This window comes from Sciurus vulgaris (assembly GCF_902686455.1).
Source record: "Sciurus vulgaris genome assembly, chromosome: X".
Lineage (NCBI taxonomy): Eukaryota > Metazoa > Chordata > Mammalia > Rodentia > Sciuridae > Sciurus > Sciurus vulgaris.
In genome coordinates, this window is record NC_136471.1 from 3,645,018 (window position 1) to 3,663,374 (window position 18,357).

The window sequence follows — 18,357 nt, forward strand, 5'->3', positions numbered from 1 at the left end:
AACTTCTAGCCCTCTGCTCCCCTTGGGTGGTTCCACGGAATCAAACGCAAGAAGGATCATGTCTGCCTCTGTCTGAACAGGTGGGCTGCTCCATCTCCCTGCTTCCCTTAATATGCCTCTGTATCTTGGACTCTGGTCTGTCCTGAGGCTATAAAGAGTAGAAGAGTGGACTTTAAGAGGGTCTTTCAGTCTCTGTCTGGCTGACAGGCAATTTTGTGGGTCTCCAGGGCCTATTTGGGGACAGGGAACACCCTTGGCCCTCCTGGCCTTTCTTGGATCACCTATCATTGGGTGTTGCTATCTCCCTATTCTGCAGAGGGGATTCTGGTACCCCATTACTCCCTCTGGTCTGGGGCCAGAGAGAGAATCCACCAGCTGTCTCTTCACTAAGTGTCCTTGTCTCAACTTTCAGCAGGGCCAAGGCTCCAGTGGCCACATGCATGGTGTCTTACGGGGCTCACAGGAGCCCCTGCACCCTATCTCAGAAGTACTGCATTCCAGGAGAGGAAGAACTGCATTACTGCATTAAAACCTACTGAGGACCAGAGAGAGCCAGGGTCCTGGCAGAAAAAGTACCGGGACTCTAGCCCTCCTCTCCCTCACCCTTTCTCTCCCTCTTGGTTCTCTCCTGTCTTCTACCCCTCTCCATCTCTGTCTCTGTCCCTCTCCCTCCCTCTACTTTCTCTCCCTCTGTGCTCTCCCTCTTTCCTTCCATCCTTCTCCTCCACCCCCACGTGCTCAGATGGTTATGTTCATCTCATATCTAGTGCCACGCTCTCCACCTTTATAGTTAGAGAGAGGCCTCAACAGACTTGGGGAACAGGGAAAGGTCCATTTAGCCATAAAGCCAATGAGAAAGCTCTGGGTCTCCATCCCTAGACAGATGGATACTGATCACTGGGTCCCAGGGAGAGTGGCAGTAGCTCCACAAGGCTCCAGCAACCTGGCACACCTGCACTATGGGCAGCCCTGTCCTAAATGTACTTCATGAAGCTGTGGATCCAGGAGCTAGGCCACTCAGCCTTCAAAACTGTGTCAGGACTTGATTTCCAAAAAAATCCATAGGAGGCAAGCCACTTCCTAGACTAGAACTCAGGAGAACCCATCCAAGACCTTGCTCTGTCTGTCTTGCCAGACAAGCCCAGGGACATGTTTGCCCTCTCTGAAACTTAATTTCCTCCTGGGCAAATGGAACAGTTTCTGGTCCCTTCCAGGAGATTTGCTGTAATTTAGTTCAGGCAACACCTGGACCAACATGCCCTACACAACTGCTTCTCTGAACACACCCATTGGCACAATACCAACAGAAAGGACTTTGTAAAGCCTGGCCATTAAAGACCTTCTGCTGGGCTGGGGACAGTGAGGGCTGGGAGAATGAAGGGGAGGACTGCACCAGGGTCCCTGGGGCAATGTCAGCAGCCCAGTTCCAGCCACAGGGTCTTTCACTAGAGGGACTTTTACCCAGTGCACATTTCCACCTCTGGTACAAGTGAGTCATGCATGTAAGAACCTCAAGCACCAGGTTTTGCTGTTGCCATTGAAATTTTATTGAGCGTGTTTCTGTGCAGAGCCCTGCACACTGTGTGGAAGAAACAGGGGAGAAGGACAAAGGCAAACCTTGCCACAGAGGCCAGAATAGAGCAAACAGGGTTCTAGAGCCATCCAGGCAAGGCCCAGGGAGCTTTCACAAGCAAACAGGCAGGACCTGCCACTGGTGCTACTGGAGGGGTGGGTGCCCCTCTCTTCCCTCCCTCCAAAGGTTCTGCATCTCAGCTCATGCAGACTTCCTCCAGCTTCCAGCAACCATGACCTCCCTGAGTCTACCTAGGGGCTAGAAGGAGGGTGGGCAAGGGCAGCCCTGGAAGAAAAGGAAAGAGGGGAAGGAGTGGAGGCTCTGGCGGTGCTGAAGGGTCTGTGAAGCATCATTGGCGCATCCACAGCCACAGGTTGGCGATGCAGGCAGACACCAGCAGGGTGAAGAACACAGCCTCCCTGTGCCGCCAGGTGGCGCCTTGGTCCTCAAGGGCACGCAGACGTCCAGTGATCATGTGCAGCTGTGGCGGGACCAAAAGGGGATGGTGAGCGGGTTCTTCCAGAAAGCCAGAGGCATGTCAGTGGGGGCAGGGGAGTGTGAAGTTAAAACAATAAGTAGTTTTTCTGCCCTCTAGCAGGCCCAAGTGCCCCCGGGTGAGAAGCAGCAGGCCTGACATAGCCCAGCAGGACCCAGGGCCAACTTCCTTGTCTTTCTCTCTCTCTCTGTTCACTCCAGTTCTCTGCAAGAGGCCAGTCTGCCCCTGCTGTAGCAGGGGAAGCCAGGAAGAAAGGGGATTTCCAACCTGGGGTGGGCACGTGTGAGTGCAGCCACAGAGCCAGAGAGAGGGCCTCAGGATGAGGTGGCACTCAGGGCCTGAGAGGGCCACCAGGACAGGTACTCCTCCAACCTCCTTCTCCCACTCCAGGGACTTCTTCCTAAAAAGACCCAAGCTTGGTTTTCAGCGAGGCTATCCCTCTGCAGACCTCTCAGCATCACTGTCTGGTATTGCTCTAGCATGCTTCTGTTTCCTGTTGCCCCTCCTTTCTTCTTCCCTGATTCCCTTGTCCCAGCTCAGAGACAGAGGAGGTTAGAGGGTAAGCATCAAGCTGGAGCACAAGAGGCAGTGGGCCTGGAAGGAAAACAGGGAGCCCAACCTCGCCTCACCCCAGGGTGCTGCAAGGGAAGATGGAAAATCAAAAGTGTGGCCTTGCTAATAGCTGTTGAGGCTCCCTACCCCCATGCGCCTTGTTGCCACTTCCACCTGCCAAGTGGCTCTCTTAGAGCAAATACTCACCTGTCTTCTCATGATTTCCATCTCCAGTCCATTGAGCTCTTCCAGGCCAATCTCTGCTTCTGGGTTGCTATGGGAAAAACAAAAGACAGAAGGTGGGAGTTTCTGATGGCCTAGGCAGGCCGTGGCAAAGAGAAAATCTGGGAGAGGAAGCAGGTAAGTTCAGGAACTTCTTGGACAATGACTACCAGCCTGTGGTAAAGAAGGTCCAAGGGTTGGAAGCCAGCCCAGTCCAGCCTACCAAAGAGTATATGTAGGTCCCAAAAGGCCAGAAGGCAACAGAATCCCATACTTCAAGCAGTCACACTCCTTCCCAGTCAGGCTGCTTACCAGTCTCTCTGCTCTTACCGTTCATAATGGAACCTCATGCCTTGAAAACTGCCTGGATACTCTTGGGGATGGGCATTACCATGGCCTGACTCTCTTGACATCCTGGGCTTCTGCATCTGGTGCCCCTACAGAAAAGAAGATCACTCCAAGTCATCTTCTCAGTTCCACGTAAGCAGCTTCCCCACACTATGCCAAGATCTGATGGTGTATCCCACATGGGTCATTGGTGCCTGATCCTCTGGAATCAAGGGTTAGCTGCTTTAGACCACTAGGAAAGCCTGGGTACCTCTATATGCACCATGTTCCTCAGAAGCCCTGGCCTTGCATGCTGTAGCAAGGGAAGAGCAGTGACAGAGTGCTCTGCCAGAACTTTTGTAGGCAGACATTACCTGAGAATCCAAGCAACTTACTGAAGTAGAATGTGAAAGCTCAGATTCCAAGTCAGGAATTGAGGCCTGGTAAGGTGCATTCACTCCCAAGAACACATGGCAAGAAAGGGAGCTAAGGCCAGCACTCTGGTTACAGGGAAGCCACAGATTCCCTCCCTAGGTAAGGCCAGCCATTCTTGGAGCTTTTGTTTTCATCCGTCAGATAATGACTCCCAAGTGCATATTTGAGATCAGGGTATCTGGATCCTTTGAAGAGTACTGTGGGGTGGAGAAGCAGAATTGGCCTTTTGATGGCAGGCCTGCCTGGGTTCAATTCTAGCTTTCTTCCTTCTATGGACCCTGTCATCCTCTAAGCCCTTACCAATATCAAGTCATTGAATCTTCATCGCAACCCGGTGAAACAGATGTTCTTATCATTTTATTTTGAAAAATGGAGAAACTGAATCACAGAGAGGTTAAGCAACTTGCCCAAGTTGCCACAGTAAATAGAAGAGCAACAATCCAAATCTAGGACAATCTTCTCCAGAGGTTACACTCTTAGCCATTATACTATGTGCCTCTCATACCACTTCCTCTTAAGACTTCACTAAGCAACAGTGAAGGCAGTAAAACAGTATAATCCCATAAGATGACAACAGGAAGTGAAAGGGCTTAACACAACTTTGAATGCAGAAAGTGCCCAAGGAGGAAGCCAGCATCAAGCAGGCCTCCATGTGGGTGGGAAGCAGATGGGGTGCTGCCAACTGGAGAGGCCCGGCTGGCAGTACACAGGCCTGGAGGCTGCAGGGACAACTGGTAGAGGGTGTCTCAAGAACAGAGGTAGAAACTAGGTACATTACCTAAATGTCTGTGCATGAAACAGTCATCCACCCTTCTTACTTCACCTGGCTGGCAGCCAGGCACTTACCCCAAGCCAAAACCTGAGCCAAATGAACAAGAAGCCTGGGATGGCACTGCCACAAAATAAAACTCTCTTTGTTCTGGCACTTAAGAGTACACCACCTGCCAGTCCGTCCCTTGCCCCTGCTGTAGTTCAACCTACCACTTGGCGGACCTTAGCCAGCTGTGCAGAGGTCTGGGTTACCTCTTCTGTTGGCCTCATTCTTAGAAATGAACAGACAACTATGGCTCACCTGTCACCTGGGAAAGATCTGCACAACACTAAAATGAAAGTGAGGTCATTTCCATGCAAAGAACTTTCTTAGGAGCTTTTCCACTAGGTTCCACTGGTTTCAATAATCCAAAATGTATTTTTCTCAAAAGGAGCACACAGATACTGCTGTGACTTTTTGTGAACAGTATTCATATTCATAATATTTGATCTTCTTAAGAAGCTTCAAAATAGCATGAAAATGACAGAGAAACCCTAGGACTATAAAGCGGATTTGCTTACATTCATCTTCAAAAACAATCTTCAGACCACCCCTTTGATTTTCCAATAGAGTGGAATCAGGAAGACAAAAAAATTGAGGAATTTGAGGCAAAATAACTATGAGTGACTGTTAGATATTCTGTTAGAGGCAATGTAGTGAACCATTTCAGCCTTGTGATCCTTTACCTAGAAAGTCAGCTCTCCCTCTCTTTGCAAACTTGATGCCTTCTCCCAGTAACTTTTATAACAGTATAACCACTTTTACTTTTTGAAAACATCCCCTCACTCATCCAAATATAGCTTAAAGGATTGGTTACAGACTTAACCAATCCTATAGCTATACCCTACAACAGTCATTTCTCCTTCCTCAGCCAAATGGCTGCCTTTTCTTTGAAACAATGTAGCTGCCATTTTTCTAGAATATTCCTTCACCCATAGTGAATGTGAAAGGATTTAAAACAGAATTCCAAGACTCAGGAAATGCCCTAGAACAGTCAGTTTTCACTCCCTCTCCAACCTTGTTGTCTTTTCCCAGTAATCTTTGCAACAAAATAATAAAGCCATTTTTCTAAAACTTCCTCATCCAAGGTGAATATAGCTTCAAGAACTGAATGCAAAACGTGAGTCCTTGTAATAATCACTTCTCCCTTTTCTTCAACCTGGTTGCCTTTTCCTAGCTATTAACTTTTGCCACTATATAGCAACCATTTTTCTAAAACTTCCCCTCACCCGCAGTGGAAATTCAGGATTCCCCTTCCTCCACGGATACCAATATCAGTGGATGGTCAAGCCCCTTATACAAAATGGTGTAATTACACAAAAGCTATGTACATCCTCCTGCATAATTTGAATCATCTCTACATTATTTATAAAACCAAGTACAATGTAAATACTGTGTAAATATTTGTTGTGTTGTTTAGGGAATAATGACAAGAAAAATGCCTGTGTGCTCAGTACAGATGCAGTTTTCTCCAAATATTTTCCATTCATAGTTGGTTGAATTCACAGAGGCAGGACCTGTGGATATGGAAGCCCAACTTTTGGCCCTGCTCAATCTACCATGGTCAGGTTGAAACCTCTATAACCAGTACTGAAAACCCCAACCCAGTCACCATGCGCCCAGGATCCCAGACAGTACCAATTTCTTGGGCCGAGTGGCACTCATACTCCAAACTGTTTGGCCTGCAGAAGAGCCAGAAGCCTTTGGTTCCAACTTCTGTCGCCTTTGTGGAGCACCTAGTGACCAGGATCCATGCTCCATCATTTCTAGAGAGAAGAACAGAGACCTCAGGAACACCCATAGAAGTTATACTAGGGCTTCCTGGGCATAAGACACACCAGAAAGAAGACAAGGTCACCAAAGTTCTTAGGATTCACTCAAGACCCATTCACCACCGCAGATCCCAGACCTATTTATTCATTTGTTCAAAAGTTCAATAAGGATTTACTTAAGGTCAAGTTCTGACCTAGGTTACTAGAGAGAGTAAGCAATGAGCAAGACACAAGATCCCAGACCTCAATGTATAAGAGTAAGTGGGAAGTACAAAAGAGAAAACAACCCATCAGTGCAAATTCAGAGAAATGAAAGCTTCATAAATGACAAACAGGTAGAAACAGGCTGTTTCCAGAAAAGAGCAGACCTAGGGAACAGGGAGCACAACAGCTGCAAGGAGAAGCAACTTGAGATGTTTTAAGAACAAACACAAACATTGCACCTTCTAGATTGTGTGATTTGGATTTGACTAAAAGACAAGAAAAGGTAAGAGAGGATTGGGAGAAAGAATTAACTGATTCATAAATTAAGCCTTCCAAATGTTTTGCAATAGACACAGTGCTGGCTGAGATGGAGGGAGTTAGAGGAATCATACATGTTGTTCCCACCCTCCTCCCTCTTGGGCTACAAAAGGCTTACATCATCATCTCTTGATCAAGTCCCACAGCTTCCTGTAACCCAACACAAACACTCCAAAACCTGCATACAACACCTGAGTATGCATGCATGCAAACACACACACATATGCATAAGGGCACACCCAGATGCACACGCACCTTCTCCAACACAGACATGCACAAGTGTAGATGCCTACATAGCCCATATATGCAAGGAGGCATTTTAAAGCATACTCACCTGCTATCACCAGTTGCTCTTGGCTTTTCCCATGGCTTCCAGGCCCCACTTCTTCAGCTATGCACATTTCTATCTCCTCCTTCATGCTAGGGGGCCCTCCTGCCATCACCACCAGTTGCTCACTTGAAGCTATGGCTAAAAAGATTCACAGGGTGAATCTTTAGGACACAGAGGAGACGCCCGGATAACCACCTCTTTGAGGGGTGGGAGCTCAAGGAAGATATACCCGGACAAGGCGGGTGGAGCCAGACTCCCTCTCTGGGTTCAGACCTTGGATTGGGCACTTTATGTTCCTACTGTATCTTGCTGGCTGGGCCATGTCCTTCTTTCTTGCTACTTTGTAAGCAATTTAGGGGAAGAGATACTGCTCAGAACCTTTGTCTATGAGAATTGTTCTGGTTCAACAACCTTTGATTTAGCTGGTTGGGGGACAACTGGGGTTCACCCTCCATCATTTCTAAGGAGAGGCAGGGACTGGTACAGGATCTGAGAGTCAGTCAGTGACCAAAGCAGGGTCAAGTCCCAAGTGCATCGTGACCTCTGTCAGTCCAGCTCTGGCCAATAATCCAGGCTGCATCACTCTATCAGAAGGGATTCTCTGTAGAACACACTACATCCTGCCTCCCCCAGTCTGAAGTCCCCAGGCAAGGGAGATGGCCTTGTCCTGATTTGAGTCAGCCTGGTCAGGAGCTATGAGAACCAAGGGCAAGAGAGGAGGGGCCTGCTGCTGCCACAGGAGCGTGGGCCCTGCGTTCTTGGTTTAAGGCTTAATTCTCCTCAGTTTCCCTACAAGTAGATTACACCACTACACCTTCTTGAGGCGTCACCTCAGTCAGGCTCTAGTCCCCAGCGAGCCCATCAAATACTACTCTAGGCCTTGTTATGAAGGTATTTTGTAATTACGGCTAACATCTACAATCAATCGACTTGAAGTCCAACAGATTGTCCTCAATAAGCTGCTGGACCTTGACCAATCTTTCAAAGTTGTTAAATACAAAAACTGAGACTTCCCTGAGGAGGAGGAAATTCTGCCCCAGAACTTGAGTTTCCACGCCTGCCCAGGTTTCCAGCCTGTTCTACAGATTCCAGACCCAGTCACGTGAGGCAATTGTTTCCAATCTATCTGTATATGCCTATGCATGTACACATACATCCTGTTGGTTCCATTTCCTCTGATTGACACAACTACCAATGGTCAAGCCTGGGCTCTAGGGAACAATTCCAGAGCCCCTGAAGGAAGAGGGGGCTATTTGTAAAAAGGAATCAAGCACAGCTGGGGTCAGGTGGGAGAAGGAGAAGGAAGCAGGCAGAACAGGAAGGGAAGGAAGGAAGACAGGGAGAAAGGAAAGGAAAGGAAAAGGAAAGGGAAGGGCCAAGACCTGAGAGAGGGTGGCACCGTGGGGCTGCCGAGCCACCCCTCCCCTCCTGTGCAGTGATGAGCTCACATGGGCTCTGCCTGCATTCCTGGGAGCATAAAGAAGCTCTTCCCTTCCCACTCCAGCTGAGCAGCTGCAGTGAAACTTGAGCTTTCTGGAGGGCCACCTTAAGAGCAGAGAAACTGCTGTGTATGCACTAGGATTTAGGAGTCCAAGAAGCTGGAGCCATATGTCTCTGCCCAGCCACGATCACCAGATTGAGCAAATAAAAATCCAGGACACCAAGTAAACTTGAACTTCAGATAAACAAATCATTTTTAGTGCCACTATTATGCTCCATGCAACATTTGGGACATGCTTACACTAAAAATGTATTCATAATTTATCTTGACATTCAAATGGAACTCGATATCCTGTATTTTATCTGGCAATCCTATGCCCTGTTCATCCTCCCCAAGACCTCAAGATTTAACCTCGGATAAGTATTTCTCTTCTTTGGGCATCTTTTTCCCTGATGGACAATGGACTAATGGTCCCCTCCCTAGAAAGTGGCTAGACTGAAAGAAGCACTCAGAAGTCAGCAGAGCAAACAGTGCTGGCACTGGCTAGGCACAGCACCTTGATCTACTGATTCCAGACCAGATTCTTGTCTGGCTGCCAACTGGACTTGCCTCACTGAGGCTTTGTGGGAACAGAAACACCAGGCCCAAGTGCCTGTGGAGGCATTGCCCCTGGTGGCTTAGGAATCCTCCACCTATGCAAAGAAAAGAGATTTGAGAGACTTCCTGGATTCCCCAGTGTCACCCGGCATTTCACCCCACTAGCTTGCCCACCCCTCTTGCATTGGGTGCCAAGGAAGGTTGGGAGGTGAGAGAGAGTTTGCTATGGTGTGACTTTGAAATTGTCCCTTAGTATGCTTCTAACATATTAACTTTACATAATTATTTCTACATCAGAATTTCCTTTGGAAATAAGCCTAAACTTGCAACCCCAATATTCTTTTTTAAATATATTTTTAGTTGTAGATGGACACAATACCTTTATTTTATCTATTTTTTTTTAATTTTTATGCTGTTCTGAGCTAGGCAGGCACTCTATCACTGAGCCACAACCCCAGCCACTGCAATCCCGACATTCTGAGAAGCCTCCACCATCTGGTGTGCTAATCTTGGGAGCCTGAAGGGTAGGGCGCAGAGAGAGATCTATCAAGTGTTACATGGTGCTTGATTAAAGGAGGAGGCCCGTGACTAAGTGCACACAGTGGACTGCAGAAACCAACACTCCAATGGCAGTTTTCCTGAGGTGAAGGTCAGGAATCTCTTCTCATCTCTATGTCAGGGACCCCTGGGAAGAGGGATCTAGAGCTCATGTAACTTATATGCATGTCTGATCTTTGTAGCATGCAGAGATCTTACACAAATGAAATCTTATATCTGAGGTACACACTGTCCCCCAACTTCCATTATAAGTGAGTAGGGTGCCTTGGGGATCTCCCCATGTCAAACTCATCAAATTTCTTCTAACCCCAGGGCAACTGCCTCCTTCCGCTATGGCCTCATGGACATATTGAGTGCTTAGAGCATTTTGCTTTTATAAACAGTGTAGCTAAGCATTTCTGGACACACCTCTTGCATACATGTGCATATGTATTCTGGTCAGTAGGTGGTCAGAAGTCAAATGGAGAGGTTCTGGGCATGTGCATTGATGATCAATTTTGAGTTGTATTGACAAAATACCTTCCAAGGAAGCTGAACAATGTGGGACCCACCAAGAAAAAGAAAATATTTGTTCCAGCTGGACACAGTGACACATGCCTCTAATCCCAGAGGCTCTGAAGGGTGAGGCAGGAGGATCATAAGTTCAAAGCCAGCCTCAGCAACAGCAAGGTGCTAAGCAACTCAGTGACACCCTGTCTCTAAATAAAATACAAAAGAGGGCTGGGGATGTGGCTCAGTGGTCGAGTGCCCCTAAGTTCAGTCCCAGGTACCAAAAAAACGAAAGAAAGAAAGAAAGAAAGAAAGAAAGAAAGAAAGAAAGAAAGAAAGAAAGAAAGAAAGAAAGAAAGAAAGAAAGAAAGAAGGAAGAAAGAAAGAAGGAAAGAAGGAAAATGCTTGTTCCCTCATAGTCTTATCAACAGAAGATATTACAGAACTTTTTAAAAAGCATCATTATGATGGATGAAAAATGATATCTATCTCATTGTAGCTTTAATTTATATTGCTTTAATTATGAATAAACTGGAGCGAATTTTCATTTGTTTATTGATCTTCTGTAATTCTTTCTGGTGAACTGTCTGCTGGAGGGCTTGGATCTTTATTAAAATAAGATTTGTTTTATTAACAGAGAGGGATGGGGTGAAAGCTCTCCCTCCCTTTAAGCCATGCATCTCCAAAGGAAACAACTTTTTTCCTAAGGTGATCTTGAGCACAGCCTCCACTGGGGACAAAACACATTCATTTAATTGCATGCAAGTTGTGGCTGAAACCTAGAGGGCATCCAGCATCCCCAAAGAGCAGGCATCCAACTCAACACAGACTGTTGCTTGCCAGTCTGCCAGTCTGCCCTTGTGTCTGTCTGTCTCTCTGCCTGCCCTAAGTCTACCTGGTCCCCTACCTCCAACAATGCCTGCATATCACTAGCCTCTTCCAGTTAGTAAGATAGCCAAGCTGTCTTCTCAGACTGGCAATGTTCTCTCCCTGTTCCCACCTCCCTTACCAGTCACAGTGGAGGGAGCAGATGCCTCGGCTTGGGGTCAGTGCACCCGAGAGTGACTCCTATGACATCTTGGTAAGTAGTTTCTTCTTCTCTGAGCCTCAGTTTCCCATTTTCATATGAAAGACTGAACTAAAACACAGTTTCCAGCTGTGTTTCATGGATTCAGGGAGAATACTGGGGTCTCCCTGAGCTTCAAAGCAGACCCTAGCCTCTTTTCATGCACAGTCATCTGCTCTTGCCAATTTTTTCTGTTGGGTTTCTCTGTAAGAGGTCATCCAAACCAAAAAGTCTAGAAACCAAGTCCAAACTGGTTGTGGTGGTGCACACCTGAAATTCCAGCAGCTTGAGAGGCTGAGTCAGGAGGATCCCAAGTTCAAGGTCAGCCTCAACAACATAGACCCTGTCTCAAAATAAAAATTAAAACAGCCTGGGGATGTGACTCAGTGGTTAAACACCCTTCGGTTCAATCCCTGGTACAAAAAAAGAAAAAAGAAAAAAAAAAAAAAAAACCAGCAAGTCCAAAAGCTTTTGGGGACAATAAACTCCTGCTTTTAAGCCCTGCCTTCAGCCCAGTCTCAAAGAGCCACAGCCTCAAATTCAAGTGAGTTAGCCCACCATCTGGATCCTGCAGGCAGTTAGGAGCTTCCTCTCAGCTTGTAAATGAAGCTTATGGACCTATAAACAATTCTCCTTCCTGCTCCTGGAAGCAGCTGGTACTGAGGTCATCCCTGGAGCCCCAGGGACTCCACCCCTGCCAGAGAGGAAGGGGAAGGGGGACTAGCATAGCCTTCATGAGACAGGAAGGACAGACAGAGGGACATGGGGTCAAGTTGCAGGGACTATAGCTGGTCCAGGGAAGGAAGGCCACCTTGTGAGCACAGGGAGGGAAATGAAAGTGACAAGACCACGTAGGCAGCCATTAGGACCTCACTGATTTCCAGTGGGAACAGGGCAACCTTGATTTCTAGTTTTCTGTCTTGAGATGTGGGCTCTTCTCATTCGGTATGGCTATTCTGAATGAAGACTCATGAAGCAATGTTCATTCTTATCCATGATTAAAGCCATATAAATTAAAGCAACATGAGACTGTTCAGTACTAGGGATAATGACAAAGTCTCTGTCCCTACAGAGCTTTTGTTCTAGTAGGCAGTTAGAACCAAGCATACAGGAAGGAAGTCCATGGATCTATGGAGACAGTAGCAGGACCTTTGTGTGGTGGTCATATCTGCTTCTTTGGGAATATGGTGGGTATTTTCTGGGACTTTGCCAACCTAAGAAGAGGAGGCCAAAGGGACACTTGGCCCAACCACTGTCCTGGACTCCTGCAACCTCCCACTGCACACCTATAGGAATATCTGGCTCACTCTCTTGGAGGTGTGGGTTGATAGAAATGCCGTCCTCGCCTGGGGTGGAAATCCTGGTGTGGTGGCTTACATACCAGCAGTGGGGACAAAGTTTCCAGTTCTGAAGATGTTAAGGGATTCCCAAAAGCCCAATCCTCGGTGCTCATGGTCAGAGGCAATTCTGCTGCATCTCTGGGTTCCTTCAGAACAGCACTTAAGGAGTCCCCCTGGGGAGGGGCTGTTTCAGCCACACCAGAGGAGCTTCCAAGGTTAGGGCAATGGTTGGGGTTGACTGCACCAGGGGTAACCTAGGATTGCATGTCTGTGAGGCAAAGAACAGTCTTGAGAATATGAGGCCAGGAGACAGGGAGATCACCCCCTGGGGTAGCCAGCTAGCTGTCTGCTACTTTTATTTTCTCCTCCTTTCCTCTCTGCTGGCTCAAGAATCCTTCCCCAAATGCTGGCAGTACATTCAGAGACCGGGAAAGCCTCAGTCACCTGCCTATGCACAGCATTCCACCATCCAAATCCCCTGAGAAACCAGGGAACTTAGTCACAATATCCAAGGTACTATTGAAGCCAATGAAGAAGAACCTCTTCCCTGAATCCCAGGAAGGAAATTGGAAGGTGACCTTGCAGAACCCTGGGCCTTGGCCACGTGGTGACTTATTCCTCAGATGGAAATGCATCTGCTTTCAATTGTTTCCGTGGCCAGTGACTGAAATGTGATGTGTATGTAAAAATCAGGATCTTCAGAGCTGGCAGGAAAATGGCCAATAATGATGAGGAGGTGGAAAAAGTGGTACAAAGTTTCAGACACTGACCAGCTCAAAAATGTCAACAGCAGCTGCCCCTGCTGAGCTGCAAAAAGAAGTTGGAGGGGAGGAGAAAAGAAGGCCCAAGGAGAGAAATGCAGCCTTGAGAGTTAAGAAGCTCATGACAAGTGTTTCCTACTATGAAGTGGATATTGTTCCTGTTATCCCTCCATTTCACAGATAGAAAAGCTAGGAGAGCAGAGTGGGCCAGATTGCCCCAGTTCACTGATTCAGCAGCATGCCAAGGTCATTCTATGAATTAACAATCCAGGTTCTTTGCTAGACCAACAGGAAAACTCAGGGAGGAGCTGACTCAAGAAAGTTTAAGCAAATATGCCTCAAACCCACTCTCTACTCTGACCTGCCCTTCACTCTTGGAAGGCAGATGCCAGCAGACAGTGTGCATCAGGGAGGGTCGGGTGCATCAGAGCCCAATGCTGCCAACCACCATTCTTAGCCATTGGTTTCACTCCTAAATCCTTACTTATTAGCTGTGTGACCTTTAGTGCTTCACTTGGCCTCTCTGTGTTGCTGTGATCCTGCCTCAAAAAGGTAGGTAAGTAGTCATGGAATGTGAAGCACTTGGTTCCTAGAACAAAGTTAGTTCTAGGAAGCACATGAAGCAGTTCATGAAGCACATGAACTGCTAGGAATTTTACACAGTACACAAGAACTTCTTGCTGGTTACGGAGGATGACCTGTCTGTTCACCCCATGCTACAGTCCTTTCTCAGCCCCTGAATGCATCGTCATCACCATGCACACTGTCTCCAGTTTTCTACCTCCAGACATCCTGCTACGCATTCTAGTCTGAATTCTTCAATTATTCAAATGAAACCAAACTTTGCCAATGAGCCAACTCTTTCTTTGGTGTTCAGGACCACCCCACTTGCCACACTCAAGCTTTCCTTTATGGTCTTTTCTGGTAACATGGTCAACTTTGTATCATGTTCAACTCTGATCTCTCCTGCTCCAGCCTTGATTTTTCTCCTCAGCTCTAGTCAAACACCCTCCACACAACATACTTGACGTGATCCAAAACGAACCTGAGGTCTTTTGCTCCCCTCCATTTGCTTCTTTTCTAGAGAGATCCTTCCCACTGAATGGCCACACCATCTACCCCACTGCCTGACTCCCCAATCCTGAGGATCATCTGGGATTCTTCCCTACCTCCTCCCAATCCAATCGACCACCTTACATGGTTCTGCCTCTTAAAATTAGAATTCAGTGTTCCTTCCAGTGTTATCCAAAGATCCCCAACAGGGGCTGGGGTTGTGGCTCAGTGGTAGAGCTCTTCTGTAGCACCTGTGAGGCACTGGGTTTGATTCTCAGCACCACATAAAAATTGCCAAATAAAATAAAGGTATCGTGTGCATCTGCAACTAAGAAAAGCATATTAAAAAATATAACAAAGATCCCCAACAGAAGAATCAACTGGAAAATTTGGTAACAATGCACATCCCTGGGCCCAAGGTGGTGAGGTACCTGGATTTGTATTTTAAACCATCGAATGGTCCTGCTGCCTACCAAAGTTGGAGCAAAATCCTTGTCACCAATCTATTTCTGTCTTCTCTCATCGTCACCTCTTATCTGAACAACTGCACTCACCTGACCTCCATGGCAGTAGATGGGTGATTCCTGCAACCATTCTCCACCTGGTAAGTCAGCAGGCCTGTTGGTTTTCTCTTCTTCCTTGAAGAACCCCTCAGTGGCCTCTCATTATCACTAAGGTAAAGATGGCAGTTCTGAGCATGGCCAAAAGGGCTGCACATAAACTGCCTTCCCTCTACTTGGCCAATCTCATCTCATGCAGAACTTTCCCCTCATGCTGCTCTGGCTTCCTCTGATTCTTCAACAACATGGTGGGCTCATTAGGCCTTGGGCCTTTACACATGCTGTCCCTTTGCCTGGCTTAGTTGTCTCCTGTGCTTTTTGCCTGGCTGAGGTCTACTCATCCTTCATTTGAGTTGGCCATGTCTTCCTCAGGATGACTTTCTCCAGAGAACTCCATACCCAGCCCCACTGGTCTTTCCCTATCATCATATTCAATGTGCATCATTAATATGGTTCATCTCATGCCTCCCTCCTCCCAGCTCTGAACAGTGCTTCAGGGAGCTGGGACCTGGTATCTACTAAACACCCATCTGTAGCCCCAAAAGCCCATCAGATTGGTAAGGAAACAGAAGAAGCCAGGGCAGCATGAGGGGAAATTTTGTGCAAGGTGAGATTGGCCAAGTAGAGAGAAGTTGGTCTTTGCAGGGTGCTTTTGGTGCTGTGGGCTGACAGATCCCTGTATTCCCTGTCAGTCCCAGGACCCTGGGGTATCCATACTGACTGACCCACCCACTTGGGCTACTCTGATTCAGTGCAACCAGCCTGCTATGAAATGTTACCCAGTCTCTATTTTTATAGCACACAAATTCTGCTGAAACTGAATCAATCACAGTTTCAGATCTTCAGAGAAATTGTTGAAAGTCACTGTTATTGGAGCTGCCAGTCTTGTGATTCCCCAAAACAACATGTTTTATCTATACAAATAATCCAAGTGGTACAAACATTCTATTTTTTCAGGCATTGGGTTCTCATATTACTTTCCACAGAGGGACCCTGGGGAAATTACTCTGAAACTTACTTCTACTTTCCCAAACCTATGGACCCTTTGGGAACCTTTGACAATTGTCTCAGGTCCTTCCAGCTATGGCAGGGCTGAAACTTCTCTGGAGCCTGGTTTGAGACTGGCAAGGTTCCTGTCTTTGCCATCATCTCAGTGAAGCCATTCTGTCCACCTTTATCACTTTTGCAGAGTGTGTGTGATATGCAAAGTTTGGGGGAAGGGGCAACAAAAACAGCGCCTGCCATTAAGTGGTGTTCTGGGTTGAATAGTGTAACCCCCAAAAATCGTATGTTGAGGTCTAATGTTTGGATCTAAGATCTTTGAAGTGGTGACTAAAGTAAACTGAATTCATTACAGTGGGCCCTAATCCAGTGTGACTGGAGATTGAGATACAGAGGGGCACAGAAGGAGGGCCAAGTGAAAACTGAAGGAGACAGCTGTCTACGAGCTAAGGAGTGAGGCCTGAGAAGGAACCAACCCTGCACAAACCTTGATCTTTGACTTCTAGGCTCTACAATGTTGAGGAAATAACTCCCTGTTTAAGCCACAGACTGAGGTACTCCATTAAGGCAGCCTAGCAAATTAATGCATGGAGCTTGGGCTCTGACTGAAGAATATAATCAGTCAACACAGTTGCTTTTATATGTTTTTAATTAAATACTTACCATAAGCCAGGGACCATGTTGTGTTCTGGGGAAGAAGTGGTGAGAAAAATTATTCAGTGATCCATGCCTTTATGGAGTTAACAGTTGACAGGGAGAGTCAGTGGAAATGCTGGAGCACTGGACAGTCAAAACCACAGCAAAGTAAAGTGACTCTTCTAAGCCTGGTGCAGTGGTACACGCCTGTAATGCCAGTGACTCAGGAGGCTGAGGTGAGAGGATCAGAAGTTCCAGGCCAGGCTCAGCAACTTAGTGAGACCCTGTCTCACAATAAAAAATAAAAAAGGGCAGGGGATGTGGCTCAATGGTTAAGTGCCCAGCCCAAGGGTTCAATCCCCAGTACCATAATAATAATAATAATAATAATAATAATAATAATATAAAATAAAATGACCCTTCTCTCAATGAACACCACCGTGCTATATGAGTAGCCTGGAGTGGGACAATCAGGCTAGATCTGCATTCATGAGATGGGTGTTTCCTTCCTTTGTGCCCTTGGCCGAGTGGCATGCCTTCTTTGACCTTACTTCTCTAGGGTATAAAATAGAGTTGGTTATAAATGCCACATCATGATGTTCTTGGAAGGACTGTCAGCAAATCCATGTGTGGGTCCAGTACACACTGACTTCCCAATAAATGCTGGCTATGCTTATTTATAAGCAAAATTCATGGGTCCTCCCAATCCCCCACTCCAGTCCGTTTGCTACGACATATTTGCCATAATGCAGGATGTGCAGATAGGGAAAGGGTGAGAAGAGGGTCCTCACCTTTCCCAAGCCGCACCCCTGAAGCAAAGGCCTTGTTTATCACCTGATGCCCTGTGTCTGCTTCCCTACCATCACTCCATTAAGACCATGCCCCTGATTTGTCCTCACACTTTATAAGCAATTCAAGTGTCTTGGTTATGGAACCTGTGGCCTTATGGTATAGTGCTGGATTAAGAAGGGGACAATGATCAATGCCTTGGGTGGTGTCCCAAGGGAGGCTTTGGAAGGCTGGAGCTTCATTATCTATTAGCTTCCTTGCTTGGACTAGCCTGGAACCTTAAGTAATCACCTAGAATACTGGTCTCTGGTAAAAGAGACTAAGGTTCAAAATCTGCATATACTATGTGACCCAATCTGTTTGCTGGGGTACAGTTGATGGGCCTTCTTTTGACTTCTCAATATGCCCAGAAGGTTGGTTTCATTCAACTAAGCCAGCCTGAGATACAAATGAAACCCAAGGTCTCTGGCTGCCATTTCTGGCATTTGGCCTCCACATTCAATTCTCTATGAGGCCCCAGAATTCACTACATTTGTCCCACTGCTGCCAGGGTCTGCCCCATTAAAGGGCAGATTGCTCTTATTACTGGGAAGGTTGGGAGTGTGGCTCAGTGGTGGAGCACTTGACTAGCATGCATGAGACCCTGGGTTTGATCCTTAGCACCTCTAATAACTTCCATTACTGGGGGTCTCCACAACTCCGTTCCTCCATCTGGCTCCACACCAACTGCTAATGGTCTTTGGGGCAAGAGCCAATCTCTTTCATATGGATGCTGAGGCATCATTTCCCTCTGAGTAGTCCCTGACTCTTGCCATCCTCAGGACTCAGGGACCAGCCAGGGAAAAGCCTAAGTACTGTGTCCCACCCACAGAGGACACAGGGAGACTCCTTCCCAGCCCTCTTCCAACTCTGAAACCGAGCAGGGCATCCTTCTAGCAAGGGACGCCTGTTAGTAACAAAGAACAAAGTGGCAAGGAAGTTGTCAACCAAGATCTGTGACAGATCTTACTGATTTCATCATGGG

The 18,357-nt window shown here is 47.1% G+C and overlaps 1 protein-coding gene across 1 annotated transcript; it reads right to left on the reverse strand.

Moving 5' to 3' along the window:
- Positions 1 to 1,846: 1,846 nt before the first annotated feature.
- FATE1 (fetal and adult testis expressed 1) lies at positions 1,847 to 15,012 on the reverse strand. Its single transcript, XM_079123959.1, has 6 exons — positions 14,901 to 15,012; positions 7,045 to 7,179; positions 6,055 to 6,182; positions 3,174 to 3,280; positions 2,829 to 2,895; positions 1,847 to 2,054 (listed from the first exon to the last, which is right to left on the reverse strand). Exons 1-6 carry the CDS (start codon positions 14,938 to 14,940, stop codon positions 1,923 to 1,925), a joined length of 609 nt encoding a protein of 202 aa, XP_078980085.1. The 5' UTR covers positions 14,941 to 15,012; the 3' UTR covers positions 1,847 to 1,922.
- Between the last annotated feature and the right edge of the window lie 3,345 nt (positions 15,013 to 18,357).